Source organism: Tachyglossus aculeatus, chromosome 9, assembly GCF_015852505.1.
Source record: "Tachyglossus aculeatus isolate mTacAcu1 chromosome 9, mTacAcu1.pri, whole genome shotgun sequence".
NCBI classification, from domain to species: Eukaryota; Metazoa; Chordata; class Mammalia; order Monotremata; family Tachyglossidae; genus Tachyglossus; species Tachyglossus aculeatus.
The window spans coordinates 57,166,146-57,180,604 of NC_052074.1; the positions used below are offsets into that span (position 1 = coordinate 57,166,146).

A 14,459-nucleotide genomic window follows, 5' to 3' on the forward strand; every position below is an offset into this window, starting at 1 on the left:
GAGCGCTTCCTGTGTGCAGAGCACTGTACTAAGCGCTTGGTAAGTACAAGTTGGCAACATAAGACTGGATTAAGACTGTGAGCCCCATGTGGGGCATGGACTATGTCCAACCTGATTACTTTGTATCTACCCAAGTGCTTAGAAGAGCACCTGACACATAGTAAGCACTTAACACATGCCATAGAATAAAAACAAAACAAATACCCCATTCAGTCTTAGCATAATGTCCCTACAATGGGCAGGGTGGGCTGATTCTTCTCCCTCACTTGAGTCCACAAAGATATATGGGGAGGGGGACGAGGAAAAGGGGGGCTCAGTCTGGGCTCAGACTTGTACTTCCCAAGCGCTTAGTACAGTGCTCTGCACACAGTAAGCGCTCAATAAATACGATTGAATAAATGAATGAATGAACTGTTTACTGGGAAAATACTTACTGGGAAAATAAATTGGATGCATTGCTAGAGATTCTGCTGGTCAAAATAATAGTACCATTCCCTTGCATATGCACAGCCCACTAATTTTTCCCAAAGTATTTTGTTTCACTTTATCCTTATGACATCCCTGGGAGATAAGGAGAGGTGGGAATTATAACACCCATTTTGCAGGTGAGAAAACAGAGGCCTAAAAGGGTTAAGAGACATCTTGCCGAAGACCTCACAGCAGGCCAGCAGCAGAGCAGGGTCAAGAACCCAGATCTCCCTGCTGCCAGCCCCGTGCTTTTCCTATTTAACCACACTGCCTCCCATCACAAGAGAACAATCATCTCACTTGGGGAATGCAGAGTTACCCTTTAGGTAGTCAAGGCTCCCCCATCTATCTAATGGGTGGGAGAGGCCACTTAGACTGTACACCCCCTGAGGCCTGGGACCTCTCCTAACCACTTAGTATAAGGTTCTGCACACAGTAGGAACGCAGCACACCGCCCCAGACAGCTGTCATCGATTGATTGATTAAATCAAGCCCCAGTGGGCTGTACATTCATAGACAAATCTGCTTAGTTGCAAGTCCTGTCCACATCCTTCTCACCTCCAAGCCACCTAGATGCCATTCCCACCACCTAGAGTTTCCTCTTCCCTTGAACTCTGCTCAAAACTCCATATAATAATAATAATAATAATGATAATGATAATGGTATTGGTTAAGGGCTTACTGTGTGCCAGGCACTGTAAAAAGCAATGGGATGATACAAGCAAATTGGGTTGGACACAGTCTCTGTCCCCCAGAGGGCTCACAATCTCAATCCTCATTTTACAGATGAGGTAACTGAGGCCCAGAGAAGTGACTTGCCCAAGGTCACACAGTAGACAAGTGGTGGAGCTGAGATTAGAACCCATGACCTTCTGGCTCTCAGGCCCGTGCTCTATCCACTATGCCACACTTCCAAGAAGCCCTCTGGCACTTACCTCCCATCACTCCCCGACCCCCTCCCTTGTCCCGATTATTTAGTACTTACCAGGCGTGTTTCTCTCTGCAAAGACAAAAAGGATTTCACATATATTTTCATGTTCCTGCTGTGTGTGATCATAACTGTGTGTGTTTTATGACTCCTCTAGACTGTAAGCTCGTTATGAGCGGGGAACGTATCTGTTAATTCTGCTGTATTGTACGCTTCCAATCATTCAGTACAGTGCCCTGCAAATAGTGAGGGCTCGATCCCATTAATTGATCTGACACTTCTATTTGCTGGAACTGTGTGAAGTATGAATGGTAGAGGATGGTGTACCAGCAGAGGGATCCAGAGTCCAAACAATATCCAGCCTGTTAACGGATAAAGCGAATGGGCAGGCTCCAAGGCCCTCACCTCTGCTGCCTCAGTTCCTCAATGGACAGGGAGCATGGAGTCCAGGCTGGCCAGCGAGTGGGATTCTCTGACAGAAGTCCAGCCGTGCTCATGTGCCCTTGTTGTTAATTTTTTCACCTTGACACAGATCTCTGGGGCAGCGTTGACCCACAGAATTTAGCCCGGGTCCACACAAAAATGATCTGGCTAAAAAGCAGATCCAAAAAACACTTTGGCCTCAAATATCTGGAGAGAGCAGTTTAAATTTTTTTTGGCCTGAAACAGCTGGGTAATTCAAGGCAAAATGAAGATTGTGAGCACCGCGTGAGACAGGGACTGTGCCCGAGCCGATTAGCTTGTATCTACCCTAGTGCTTGGCACAGAGTAAGTGCTTAACAAATACTGTTTAAAAAAAAAAGGGGGGGAGGGGGGATCCTTGGGTTATGGCTTTAGTAAATAAATAAATGAGGATTCGTAAAACGCCAGTTAGGAAACAAAAAGTAAAGAGCACCATGAAGTTGCATGTATGCCTTGTGGGACTGGAAAAAGCTGGGGAAGGCCTGGAAAGTCAACCACCTTCAGCCGGGGGTTAGAAGTCTCAAATGTCACTGCTCGCTCTGCCGTAGTCTTGGTAGTCTGTGTCCGAATGAGCCATCTGCAAAATGAGGTTCCTACAACCGCCTACCTTCCTCCTGGGAACACTGATGCTTAATGAGCTGCTTCTGAGACAATGAAGAACGAATAAAAATTACTCCAAACCATTCTGGAACTCCAGGGTGCCATAGGACACTATCTAATAGTGATAATAATAATAATGACGATAATAATAACAACAACATAAATCGTGTACCACTTTGAGCTCTTTGAGAGACAGAAGTATAAATAACTTGAGGGTCAGATATGACCTTGGGTGAGTTCAGAACACCAAATCTGTCATGCTGATGTTGATTTTTTTTTTAAATGAATGATAAGCAAGAAGTGGGTGACTGGGAAACAGGCCTTGTATTGCTCCAGGTATTCTGTGCAGCTGTTTAAAATGTGGCTCCTAATGCTCCCTCCAGCACTTAGTACAGTGCTCTGCTATAATAAGAATAATAATGGAGATATTTGTTAAGCGCTTACTATGGGCCAAGCACTGTACTAAATGCTGGGGTGGGTACAGATTGGGTTGGACACAGTCCCTGTCCTTCGTGGGGCTCACAGTTTTAATCCCCACCTTACTGACGAGATAACTGAGGCACAGAAAAGTGAAATGACTTGCCCAAGGTCACCCAGCAGACAACTGGTGGACTCAAGATTAGAACCCAGGTCCTTCTGACTGACTTCCAGAATGAAACACGGTAAGCATTCAACAAATACCCTTGAATGACGGCTGGATTGATTGATTGATTGATTGCTCCTAGGACCTGCCAGGTAGGTGGCTTTGGTGGTGGCTGCTAAGCAACCTTGAGGAATGGGGGTGTGAGGTGACTAGGATGGTCTGCTCTCCTCCTCACCACTCCAAGCCCCCCAAGCCTTCGGGTGGCCGACCAAACCCGGCAGCGGCCCTGACTGCCCCCCTCGCTATCAAATACCAACTGACCCTGAGGATAAAGGGACCAGGCTGCCTAGGAGGTGATGGAGAATTTGAGGGATGGACGACTTGGTTCGATTTACTATTACAGCCCCTTGCGCCGTCTTTGAACAATAGTTCTGAACAATGAAGGCTTACACATCTATATTCCTAGTTTGAGATTCAATTGTTTTTTTCAAATTTGGGGGACAAGTCACTGTTCCCCAACTGGTAAAGAACAAGACAAAAGGGAAGTCCCAAAGGCAGCTCTTAAAAGCATCAGGGGCCCAACATCACTGCTGCCTAATAGAAAGAGTACAAGACTGGGAGTCAGAGAAACTGGGTTCTATCTGCCACTTGTCTGCTGTGTGGCTTTAGGCAACTCCCTGGACTTTTCTGTGCCTCGGTTTCCTTGTGGGGATTAAATACATGTTCTCTCACCCACTTAAACTGTGAGCCAGTGTGGGATTCAGACTATGTCTGTCCTGATGATTTTGTATCTATCCTGCTGAGAAGCTGTGTGCTCTAGTGAAAAGAGCATGGGCTTGGGAGTCAGGGGACCTGGGTTCTAATCCCAGCTCTGCCATATACCTGGTGTGTGACCTTGGGTAAGTCACTTCTCTGTGCCTCAGTTCCCTCATCTGCAAAATAGGGATTCAGTTCCTATTCTCCCTCCTACTTGGACTGTGAGCCCTATGTGGGACCTTTTTATTTTGTATCTACCCCAGTACTTACTACAATGTCTGGTACATAGTAAGTGCTTAACAAATACCAGTTATTATTGTTATTATTATTACTGTGCTTGGCACATAGTAAGCCCTTAAAAATACATTATTATGAATATTCTGAACGATATTGCAGCTCACAATCTCTCATTTAATCCTCTCAATAGCCCTGAAGGGTGCTGTCTTATTTAGCTCTTACCTCCTAACTTGACTAGGATGAAAATGGACATGAATTCTGGTCCCAGCCTTGAGAGGAACTGATCTGGAAAGTACAGAGAAACGGGCATGAAGGAAAAATGAAAGAATTAAATAACTGCTCTTTGAATCCTCTGCTTTGATTTAGCCACCTTGGTCAAACCAAATGTTATGTCTTCCCTGACAATGATGAGAAAAAAATGTGTAAGGTTTATTAAAGTCCTTCAAAGAATTAAAAAAAAAAATCTGACTCCCTTGGTAAAATCTGTGGGATTCAATACTAGAATGCCTTGCCACAATTCCCAGTATGAAAAGACTGAAAAGCTACAGGTCATGATATTGATTCTTCTTGTCCAAAAGGTTTGAAAGTCCTGTTCACACCTGACTGGTCAGGTTTTGGGCTAGGCTTGTAGGCAAGGCTAGAGGTTTGGGGTTCTGAAAATATGTTCCTATCTGCTCATCTTAATCCCTGCTACCATTAGACTGTGGTTAAATATTCTCTAAACAGATTCACAAATGGAATTCTCTCTAGGAAAATTCTCTTCAAAAAGGACTTCTGATCTTTGCAGGTAAAGCTTATCTCTTGGGCATGACATCACAATACATCACTAAATCATGTCATGCTACTGTAACACTTTGTAGCCTAATTAATAATAATTGTGGTATTTGTTTAGCACTTAGTATGGGGGAAGCTCTGTACTAAGTGCTGGGGTAAATACAAGGTAATAAGGTCCAACACAGTCTGTGTACCACATGGGGCTCACAATCTGAATAGGAGGGAGAACAGGTATTGAATCACCATTTTACAGCTGAGAAAACAGGCACAGAGAGGTTAAGGCACTTGGCCAAGGTCACACAGCAGGAAACCGGCAGAAGAGGGAGTAGAACCCAGGTCCTCTGACTCCCAGTCCTGTGCTTTTTCCACTAGGCCATGCTGCTTCTTGGCTGCCTTCCAATTTTAACTTCCCCATTCCAGCTTTTTAAAATACATAAAAAGTGAGAATTTCCAGTCTTATTATAGACTGAAAATAAACAATGATGTCAACCAACCTTTTTCATTCATTAAACAGGAAAATAAGACTACATGGAGTAGAAATATTTTCTGAATGTGTTAGCTTTGGCTGTATTAAATTGCCGGTAGACAGCGTCTTGATCAAGAATATTCAGACTGAATTTTTTTTTTTAATCGCTCTTCCCCCACTTGCGCTCCCCCCCCCCCAAAATAAGAGAACACCATGAAAAACCTTACTGATTGCATTCAGGATTTTCATTCCATTTTTTTTAGTCTTAACTCTCTCGTTCATTAAAGTTTTTGATGTTTTAATCAAACATTACCTACTTTGTACTGGAACCCAGTTATATGTCCTTTAAGTTAAGCATGTGAATCCTAAAACAATTTTCAAAGTCATTCCCTTTGAATAGGCTTGTGTTCGTTATTAGTTTGCCTAGGGCTTTAACGGCACATTTTTGAATTCTGCTGTGAAAAGTGACAAAATAAGAAAGCAAAAGGAGAGCATTCTAAACTGAGAGTAACATCCTCAAAGAGAGAGAGATGTAGGGAAAGTAATTTAGAAAGACTAGTGTCAGATACTGTTCCCAGTTTCATTCAACGTGTCTGTTTTATAATAGTTCTAAGCAACCCAGACCTTATAAAGTTTCAGGAGAGAAGATACAGGCAATGTGGCCTAATGATAGAACTCAGGCCTAGGATTCAGAAGGACCTGGGTTCTAATTCTGGCATCAACATTTGTCTGCAGGTTCTTCTGACTCCCAAGGCCTGTGCTCTATCCACCAGGCCACACTGCCTCCCTGAAACCCGAGCAGTGATTTTCTTAATATGCACTAGAACTAAAGAAACTTCAGCAACTGTATATAGTTTTGTGTTCAATAAAATATCTATTCAGGTGGGCACTCCATTTAAGCCACATCACATCACTGATTAAGTACTTATCATTCTAGGAATTTGGGGAATATACAGGAGGTGTATTTTTCTAAAATACAAAATTAATTTTTGTTTGAGGCCTTTTAGACTGTGAGCCCACTGTTGGGTAGGGACTGTCTCTATATGTTGCCAACTTGTCCTTCCCAAGCACTTAGTACAGTGCTCTGCACACAGTAAGTGCTCAATAAATATGATTGATTGATTGAACTAAATGAAATTTTGGTGGCTTAATTTGCATCTGGATTATCTACAGATTATTTCTAGCTGAGGAAAATTACATGACTTCGAATATAGCATTCCTAAATGCCTTTTATCCAGATCTTAAAATGATTAATACATATTGATGAATTTCAGTTTTCAAGATAATTTATAGTAAAACCCTTTCTAACAACTTCAGAAGATACGACTTGCCAAAAGTATAACTTACACTTACTCTACCAACTGCAGGAGACACATGGTTCATCTCAGTAAGACATGTTTTGACAACTCAACCTTAAGCTAAAATCAGTGGGTGGTTAATTTGGGCAAGAAGAAAATAAATAATAAACCTCTAATGTGCAAGAGCTCCTGCTACATTGCTCGCTCTGGCTTTTGCTGATCAGGATTACACTTACAAACTGTAAGTATTTCTTCTATGAATGTTTCCAATCAGGAAAGTTGTACCAGCATTCTGCAAGAAGCTTATTTGATGCCATGATAATTATAGATATCTAACAGATTGAGCTAATACCAATATGTGCTGCAACAGTATGTAAAATACTGCTTTAAAAACCCTAAATACCCAAAAGACTAACTGGATGTTCATAAAATAAGGAATCACTGCCAAACTTCTATGTGATTTTTTTTTCTACAGGGAAATATTCTAAGTGATTTCATTGGTTTACTAAGTTGGATGTTCATTTTAGCCCACAGTGATTCTTTTTGGAAAGAAAATGCAAAATTTCAATAAGTTTCTATTCGGATGGAAGTGAAAGTATAACTGAAATAAAAAGTGAATATGAAGAGCAGTAAGTTTTCTTACAAATAAAACACCAAAGAGCAGAAAATATTTGCCAAAGGGCTTTAGGTACAGGACTCTGGGGAGGGGGCTTTTGAAAAACTATTTGGGAGTGACTGGAATAAGGCAGCTTGACTAGTCACTAATCTCCTCCTGAGCACTTATCTTTCTCCTAGTTTAGATGTTTGCTCTCCTTCTGTGTCTGTGAATACTTGAGTGTTTTTCACCTCAGAAGGGAGTCCTACAGGAAAACAAAACAAAAACCAGTAGTAGTGGAGAAAAGTACAATATTTTGTAAAACAGATTTCTTAGCACAATATAATGATCTTAATGTCAATCTGTACCCTGGTTTATGACCACCAGAACGTCCATGGTAGTGGCACCGTTTGATGTGAGTGCCCACGTTAACGTACCAAGGGAACGGACCTGCAGCAGGATGCACCGTGGCAGTTATCATGTTTGTTGAGCACTTACTATGTGCCAAGCACTGTACTAAATGCTGGGACAGACACAAGATAATCAAGTCAAACCCGGGCCCTTTCCCACACTGGGTTCACAGTCTAAATAGGAGGGAATATAATTTAATCCCCATTTTGCAAATGAGGAAACCAAAGCACAGAATTTAATATAAGAATTTAGGCCCGTGCTCTTTCCATTAGGCTACACTGGACTTGAATGAGGATAAGAACATGATAGGTGTGAATGAGCCTTTTCAAGGTGAGTTTGTGACACGCTATAGTAGTCCCCATTTTCTCCTCTCTGGTTTGGTGCTCTGGATTGCCCCAGTAGGAGCTTGCAGGGGGGCATCTTTTCATTTTTCTCAAAAGTTGCCAGCTGTGTCTTCACCAGTATAAAACAGATGATGCAGAGGCTCCAGATTAGGGCAAAAAGTGAATCCTAGCTGTTGATGGGTGAGTATAAAAGTGTACTTCTGGTCCCCATTCCTGAGCTGGTCCAGGTTTTCCCTTTGTGAAGATCCAGGGAGATAAGCAGGGAAAACTGGTAATTTGAAATCTTCTAACCAGTCCCTGTTCCTTGTTATCTTCAACAATTTATTGATCAGTTATTTCTCCCCTGAGCTTATATGTTCCTCATTCTGTTCATCTTGTCATTCTCCAATTATAGATATTATAGCCATTTGTGTTTTACACATTTGACTTCTATACTACTGTCCAGGGTGTTATACAGTAGTATAGGGAGAGGGAGTTAATCCCCATTTTATAGGTAAGGAGACTGAGGCCCAGAAAATGTAAGTGATTTGCCTTGGGTCACATCATAGGCACGTGGCAGAGCCAGGGTTAGAACCCATCAGGGCCTCTGATTCCCACATCCATGCTCTATTAGGCCATGCTGCTTATGATGTTTTGAATGATACAGCCACACATTTCCCCTCATGTACAAATACTATCGTAACAGATTCATCCTCTCAAACCCTCTTCCACACCTTCCGTTTTACCAGCAGATCCATCTTGAGACGTTTCCAATCGGCAGTTCAGAGCTGCTCAGACTCCTACTTTAATGTTTGGGTTGGCTTACCATATTTAGAAATTGCTGGGATTTCAGGGTTTTTTTTCTAGCTAGCCATCTAAAACTTGACTGTTTTCCAATAGGTTTTTTTTTTTTTAAAACTATCTTCTCCTTCATAATCCTGGAGACACTGAAGAATTGGGCAGGGATGGGGAGAAGAAAATGGAAGAGCTGCTCTGTATGTGGGGAAGCATAATGAAATGTGATTTTTCACTTGCACTCCCTTTACTGTAACTAAACCTGAAAAAAACAATAGCTCCAATTGGGTCTGGTTAAAAAGATTAATTAATACTGGCAAGAAATTAAAATCATCTAGGTTAAGTCTGAGCTCTATAGCAACAAGATTTGCCAGGGTCTTCTACCCCCGCCAACCCCCCACCCACCTTCATCTTATCAGCATTGTTAAAAACATGAGTTTTATACAATGGCTCTCTCCAAACGTTCAACCCACCTGGAATAGTGTCTCCTCTGTCGGGCATCAAAGGTTATAACTTTGTGGGAGATAACGTCAATAAAAAGTGAACGTAATTTAAAGATAGATTTATTCTCTGATGATTTACTCATGCAAACTGCACATAAAAGAAACCAGTACAGTTTGTGAACCATTTCAAATGTAAAGACTCAAAATGCTAAGTACAGAAGTAGTAGGGCATAAGACTAAAAGTCAAAATGGAATTTGTGTTTTGTACAATTCATACTGCTTTCGTCGAACACAGGTTGGTTCAGAATGGAATCTGACTCATTAGTTGTTTACATGTTTCCTTACATCTATATAGTTTTACTTTACAGTTAAAAACAAAAAACCCCTTGAATTTGTATAAATAAAAGTTGAGAAATGCCTTGAGGCATTTAGGAAGGTGAAGGGAGGTTTCATTTAAACCCCCAAAAATACAACAAAAAATGGTAATTGTAGCTTTCTTGCAGAATTCACATTTTGTGCCTTTGAGATCACTCTTCTCAGCATTTGTGGCAAAAATCATGATTGTAGGAATTACTGTCACCGATGAGTTTCTAACTACTCAGTTAAATAAGAGATTTTAGCTTGGGCATTCAACTACTTACCTCCTGAATTCAACAGGCCGGATGTAAGAATTGCTATTATTTGTGAGTCCTGAAATGACAGACAAAATTTGACAGTCTTCCAGTCGGATATTATACAAAGTGTTTCATTTCTTAGTATTATCAATGATATTTCACACAGATTCGTTTATGCAAGTCTCCTAAGGAATTTGATGGCACCAAGACTCCAGCATTTAGGATAGCATGGAGAAGGAAGAACTACACAACCTATTATAGATGCATTACAGATATCCGTGCTATATTTACATCAGAAATCCTGCCTGAATGTCAGAGTTGCTACTGGGTATGCTTTTGAGCTATTTTACAAAGTTGTTACCTGAAAGCATACACATTCATTTCTTGTTTTGACAACTTAGACTATTGTAAAATTGTACTGTATTTTGAACATGGAGTGCAGAATCAATAGATAATGGCACATTTAGAAAAACTCAATATCCTACAGATGATTGGATAGAGAGAAAAAAAGTGTACCTACAATCATCTCATCAGAAACAAACTACATCATGGAATGTTAGTTATCCAAGTCCGCACAGTAAATTACATTTTAAACTGCAATCATCTATTGGCCAGCATCACATTGAAGGCATCTTTAAACATTCAAGCAAAGATTGCTGGCATAAACTACAGAACCATTCACACACTCACGCACACATACACACTCCACATTATAATTACATTGTTTTCAAGATAGATACTGATTTTTTCCCCCCCCACAAGAAAGGTATCAAAATTTTGCTACTAAAAGATGACAGTGCTTTCACAAGAATAAGTACGAGATAGCTTGCAAGTACAAGACCATGACAAAAAGAAAAATCTGGAGTTGTCTAATGTAGTTGGTTTTTTCCAAGCTTTTCTGGCCATCATACTACATTTGAGTATGGATTAAACCCCCCCAGCCTGAAACTCGAACCCCATAAGGGAACTGGTAAATTGTGGGAAAGTAATTGACGTGACAACCCTGTATTGTACAATATATCGGTTTACTATCTATGCCTCACAAAGTAGGGTAACTGGAGAATTGTATTTGGCTGCAAAAATAAAGCTTCCCCTTTGAAATGATAAAGGCTGATAAAACTGACGGTAAATAAAAAACCCCCACAATAAAATCATTTTGTAATGAATGACCCTGATCTCGTTTAAGAGTAAACAGGTGCATGAAAGTACTGTATAACCTACCTATACTGCACTGGCATTGTTAAAAACTGTTAAGAGTTAAAAAGCCACCAACACAACCCTACTTACACTGTAATAAAGGAAGGATGTGTTCTCTCTCAAGGTTCTTCCTCTCATATTGTGCAAAATAAAAAGGCAAAAAGATTAAAAGCAAATTTACCGTTAATATCTTTCTCTTGCCTAGTGCTTTATGACCTTGTTAACATTACAAAGTCAATAGGGACTATGCAGAACTTTGGTATAAATGTCACATAACAATAGTACTCTCACAGTCAAGGACGGGGGAAAGGTCCGGGAAAGGGGAAAGAGGAGATTGATAATTCATCCCCGTGTTGGTTAAAATCATACCAAAAATAAAAGTGAAATAAAACACATTGTACTATACACACACTTTACACATTGAGCACAGAACTAGTAAACCTAACAATATTTATAAAAAAAAAAGTCAAGTCTTTCCAAAGAGACTCAAAACTATTGTTCCGTCTGATTGTCATCTGCCCTTATCTTAAAAGCCACATTTCAATTCAATCGTTACAAAAATGAATGATTTTTTTTTTTTTTAAAACTACACATTTCTTCTAGCTGGAGCCTGGTCTTGCCTTGATTTCCCTTTTGAGTCATTATTGAATATCTAAAACTGTGGCAATGCAGATTTCTAATCAACTTCCTGAGGGCTGGGCCTGGGAAGGCGGAGCCACCACAATCTGTGACAGCGCCGGCTCGGGACTCCGGTCCGCCATCTGGGTGAGAACCGACGTGGCCACCGCTTCCGCCTTGGAAGTTGAACTCACTCCGTTGGATGTGCTCACGGAACTGTGCTGGATGGCTTCGACGTGCGGGCTGCTTGGCACTGAAGTGTCTTCAGAACTGTCGTCTTTATCAGCAGCTGCTGGGAAAAGAGACAAGTGGGGATGTTACTTTCCGATTCGTCCGTCTCCTGGCCGGTGCGCTTGGCTGCTTTCATCCAAAACAATGGCAAAAAGGGAAGACAAAGCATCAAAGTGATAGAAGAGGGCCTCCGGCCGGACAACTGAAAGCACATTTACTACAAAACTACTTTTAATCTAAGCTTCCGAAGAGGACCAAGCTATAAACTAAGTGGGAGCTAGTCAAAGACGAAAAAGCAAACAAGCCATGGCTTAACTCCATATGACACATTTCTAGAAGATGACTCCATTTGGTGAGACAATCTGTTTGGTCTAATTACCAACATTTCTCGTTTCTGATAAGATATGTATTTCGTTATTCATGATCTAAGAGCTTTCAAATGACTCTGCCTAACTCTCCAGAACTGCAGTTACTTTGGCTGACTTTCCATCTACTACACCAAAGGATCATTACAGTGCTTTGTACATAGTAAACACTCAATTAATACGATTGAATGAATGAATCCTGATGGTGAGTAGTCCCATCTGCTCCATCTGAGACCCTCCAAACTGCTGCCCCACCCCCCTCACCAGCCCAATCAATCGCATTTGCCCTCCTGTGCAAATATGTGTTTATGTTTATAGTTCCTCACTGGTACTCAAGCTCTCATTTATTGCCTCATTTGACACTTGGCATTGTGTGTCTGCTTGTCTCCCCCATCAGGCTGTAAGCGTTTTGAGGGCAGGGACTGGTCACTTTGACTCCTTTTTTATGTTCTGCAGAGTCCCATAAATAGCAGTCAAATGCTCAGTAAGTGCTGACGCTAATGAGGAACTTGGCTGGCTCAGTGCTCAGGCTTCCGATTTCAGAAGCACCGGGCACTGTCATCATCATCATCAATCGTATTTATTGAGCGCTTACTATGTGCAGAGCACTGTACTAAGCGCTTGGGAAGTACAAATTGGCAACACAAAGCTGTCATGCCCAGCTTTGCCTCTGCAGCCTTTACTTTCCCACTTGTCCATTTGCAGCCCAGAGCACTAGAGCCTAATATTTGGAGAGAGATTCTGAAGCACAATATTTCTCCCCCAAACTAGTGAGATCAAGTGATCTTTGTTAGAGCTTGAGAGGAGAAAAATGATTACATTAACCCAGAAGCTATATGACGAAGTATGCTACAGCTCGGGAAAACAAATGATCCCAGGACATGTTGCTACAGGACAGTCCAATTCCAGGTCTGCTGACAGGAGATTTTTTTTATTTTAGATCATCATGATCGGGGACACTTTCTATTTTGATCATTCTGACAGTTTCTGAAACTCCCTTTATGATGACAGAATTGGAAAATCTAGTTTTTTAAAAAAGTTTTCCACAAAAGGAAAAACCTTTTCTTTCCTTTAATGGATTTTTTTTTAGTAGTTAAAACTATGTGCAAATGTTGAATTTTATGCCTCTGAACTAGAAATCATTCTCTGAGATTCATGGTTACTGAGAGTATATATCCCTGCTTTTCACTTTATATTTATAGTAGCGCTGTATTTTAAGCTCCAATCTTCCTTTCCGGGTTTATGCCATTACTTAATTTCTAATATAACTTGCTAGTCACCATCCTGTTACTTTCATCCCAACTCTTCACTAAAGGGTCAAAGTGGTAGATACAAGATGCTTCTTTGCACTGTAGTTCATTCATTAACAGTCAGCAATATTGGTCTTCTTGAAAGAGGCTAGGTAATACAGTACACCAAAGTCTCCAAGAGGTACATATGTAAATAGACCTTATCTTTGGAGAGGGTTTTGTTTTGTTTTTTAAACACATCAGTCAACAATGACTGACCACTTAAGCCTCCTAATTAAATATTTAGTTTGGGCACTGAATTGTAAAAATAAAACTCCACTTTCTTCTATGGTCCAGAGTTTTAGAAGAATGACTGGATTTTTTGAAAATGAGTTCATTTTCTTTCTGAAGTTATAGGATATTTTCATGACAATCTAGTGAGACATACATACCTCTATTTCAAACCACCAAGATTAAAAAAAAAAGCCTGCCTTGCTCAGGAAAACCATGCATGCATAATGTTATCCCCAGTAGCTTCTATATGAAATTATGTTGTTCTGTCAAATGGGAGCCATAATGGCTTCATCCCTGAAGCAATCATTGTTTAATACAAATCCCAAACATATTTCTATACTGTTCCAATTTACTCCACAATGTAATTCTCCATTTTGTCAAAATGACTGGATATCAGAGAAGAGATTTATATGCTCAAAACTGACAAAAATCAGAGTTCTAAATATATATATGGCAATAGAGAGTTGCTAAATCTTCTGAATCTTTTAAATTAAAAAATATTGCCCATTCTGATGGAACTGCTTGCAATGACTACAAGTAAAGATGGTGGCCATTAAGTTTTATCGCAAGCACCTGAGGAACTGTTTGCATGCAACAGAAAATGTTTCTTTTCTTGGGAATTACTGACACTGGCAAATTAAAATGAAGTGGATACATATGGCAGAAACAATCTTCACATTTACAAATATCCTGATACATCACTAAATCATAAAAATGAAAGCTGTGGGTAATATATTATGAATGATACCTAATGCATTCCCGGTGCTGTTAT

The 14,459-nt window shown here is 40.5% G+C and overlaps 1 protein-coding gene across 8 annotated transcripts in view; it reads right to left on the reverse strand.

Annotated features, from left to right (window-relative positions):
- Window positions 1–9,306: 9,306 nt before the first annotated feature.
- ATF2 (activating transcription factor 2) overlaps window positions 9,307–14,459 on the reverse strand; it is a 48,633-nt gene continuing 43,480 nt past the window's right edge. For 5 of the 8 annotated variants that reach the window (XM_038751082.1, XM_038751084.1, XM_038751083.1 and 2 more), the window contains one exon: window positions 9,307–11,860. In XM_038751082.1, the coding sequence (XP_038607010.1) occupies window positions 11,631–11,860 (230 nt within the window). In that variant the 3' untranslated portion in view covers window positions 9,307–11,630. The remainder of the gene's footprint in view (window positions 11,861–14,459) is intronic. The other 3 variants (XM_038751085.1, XM_038751088.1, XR_005452287.1) reach the window with 2 other exon arrangements.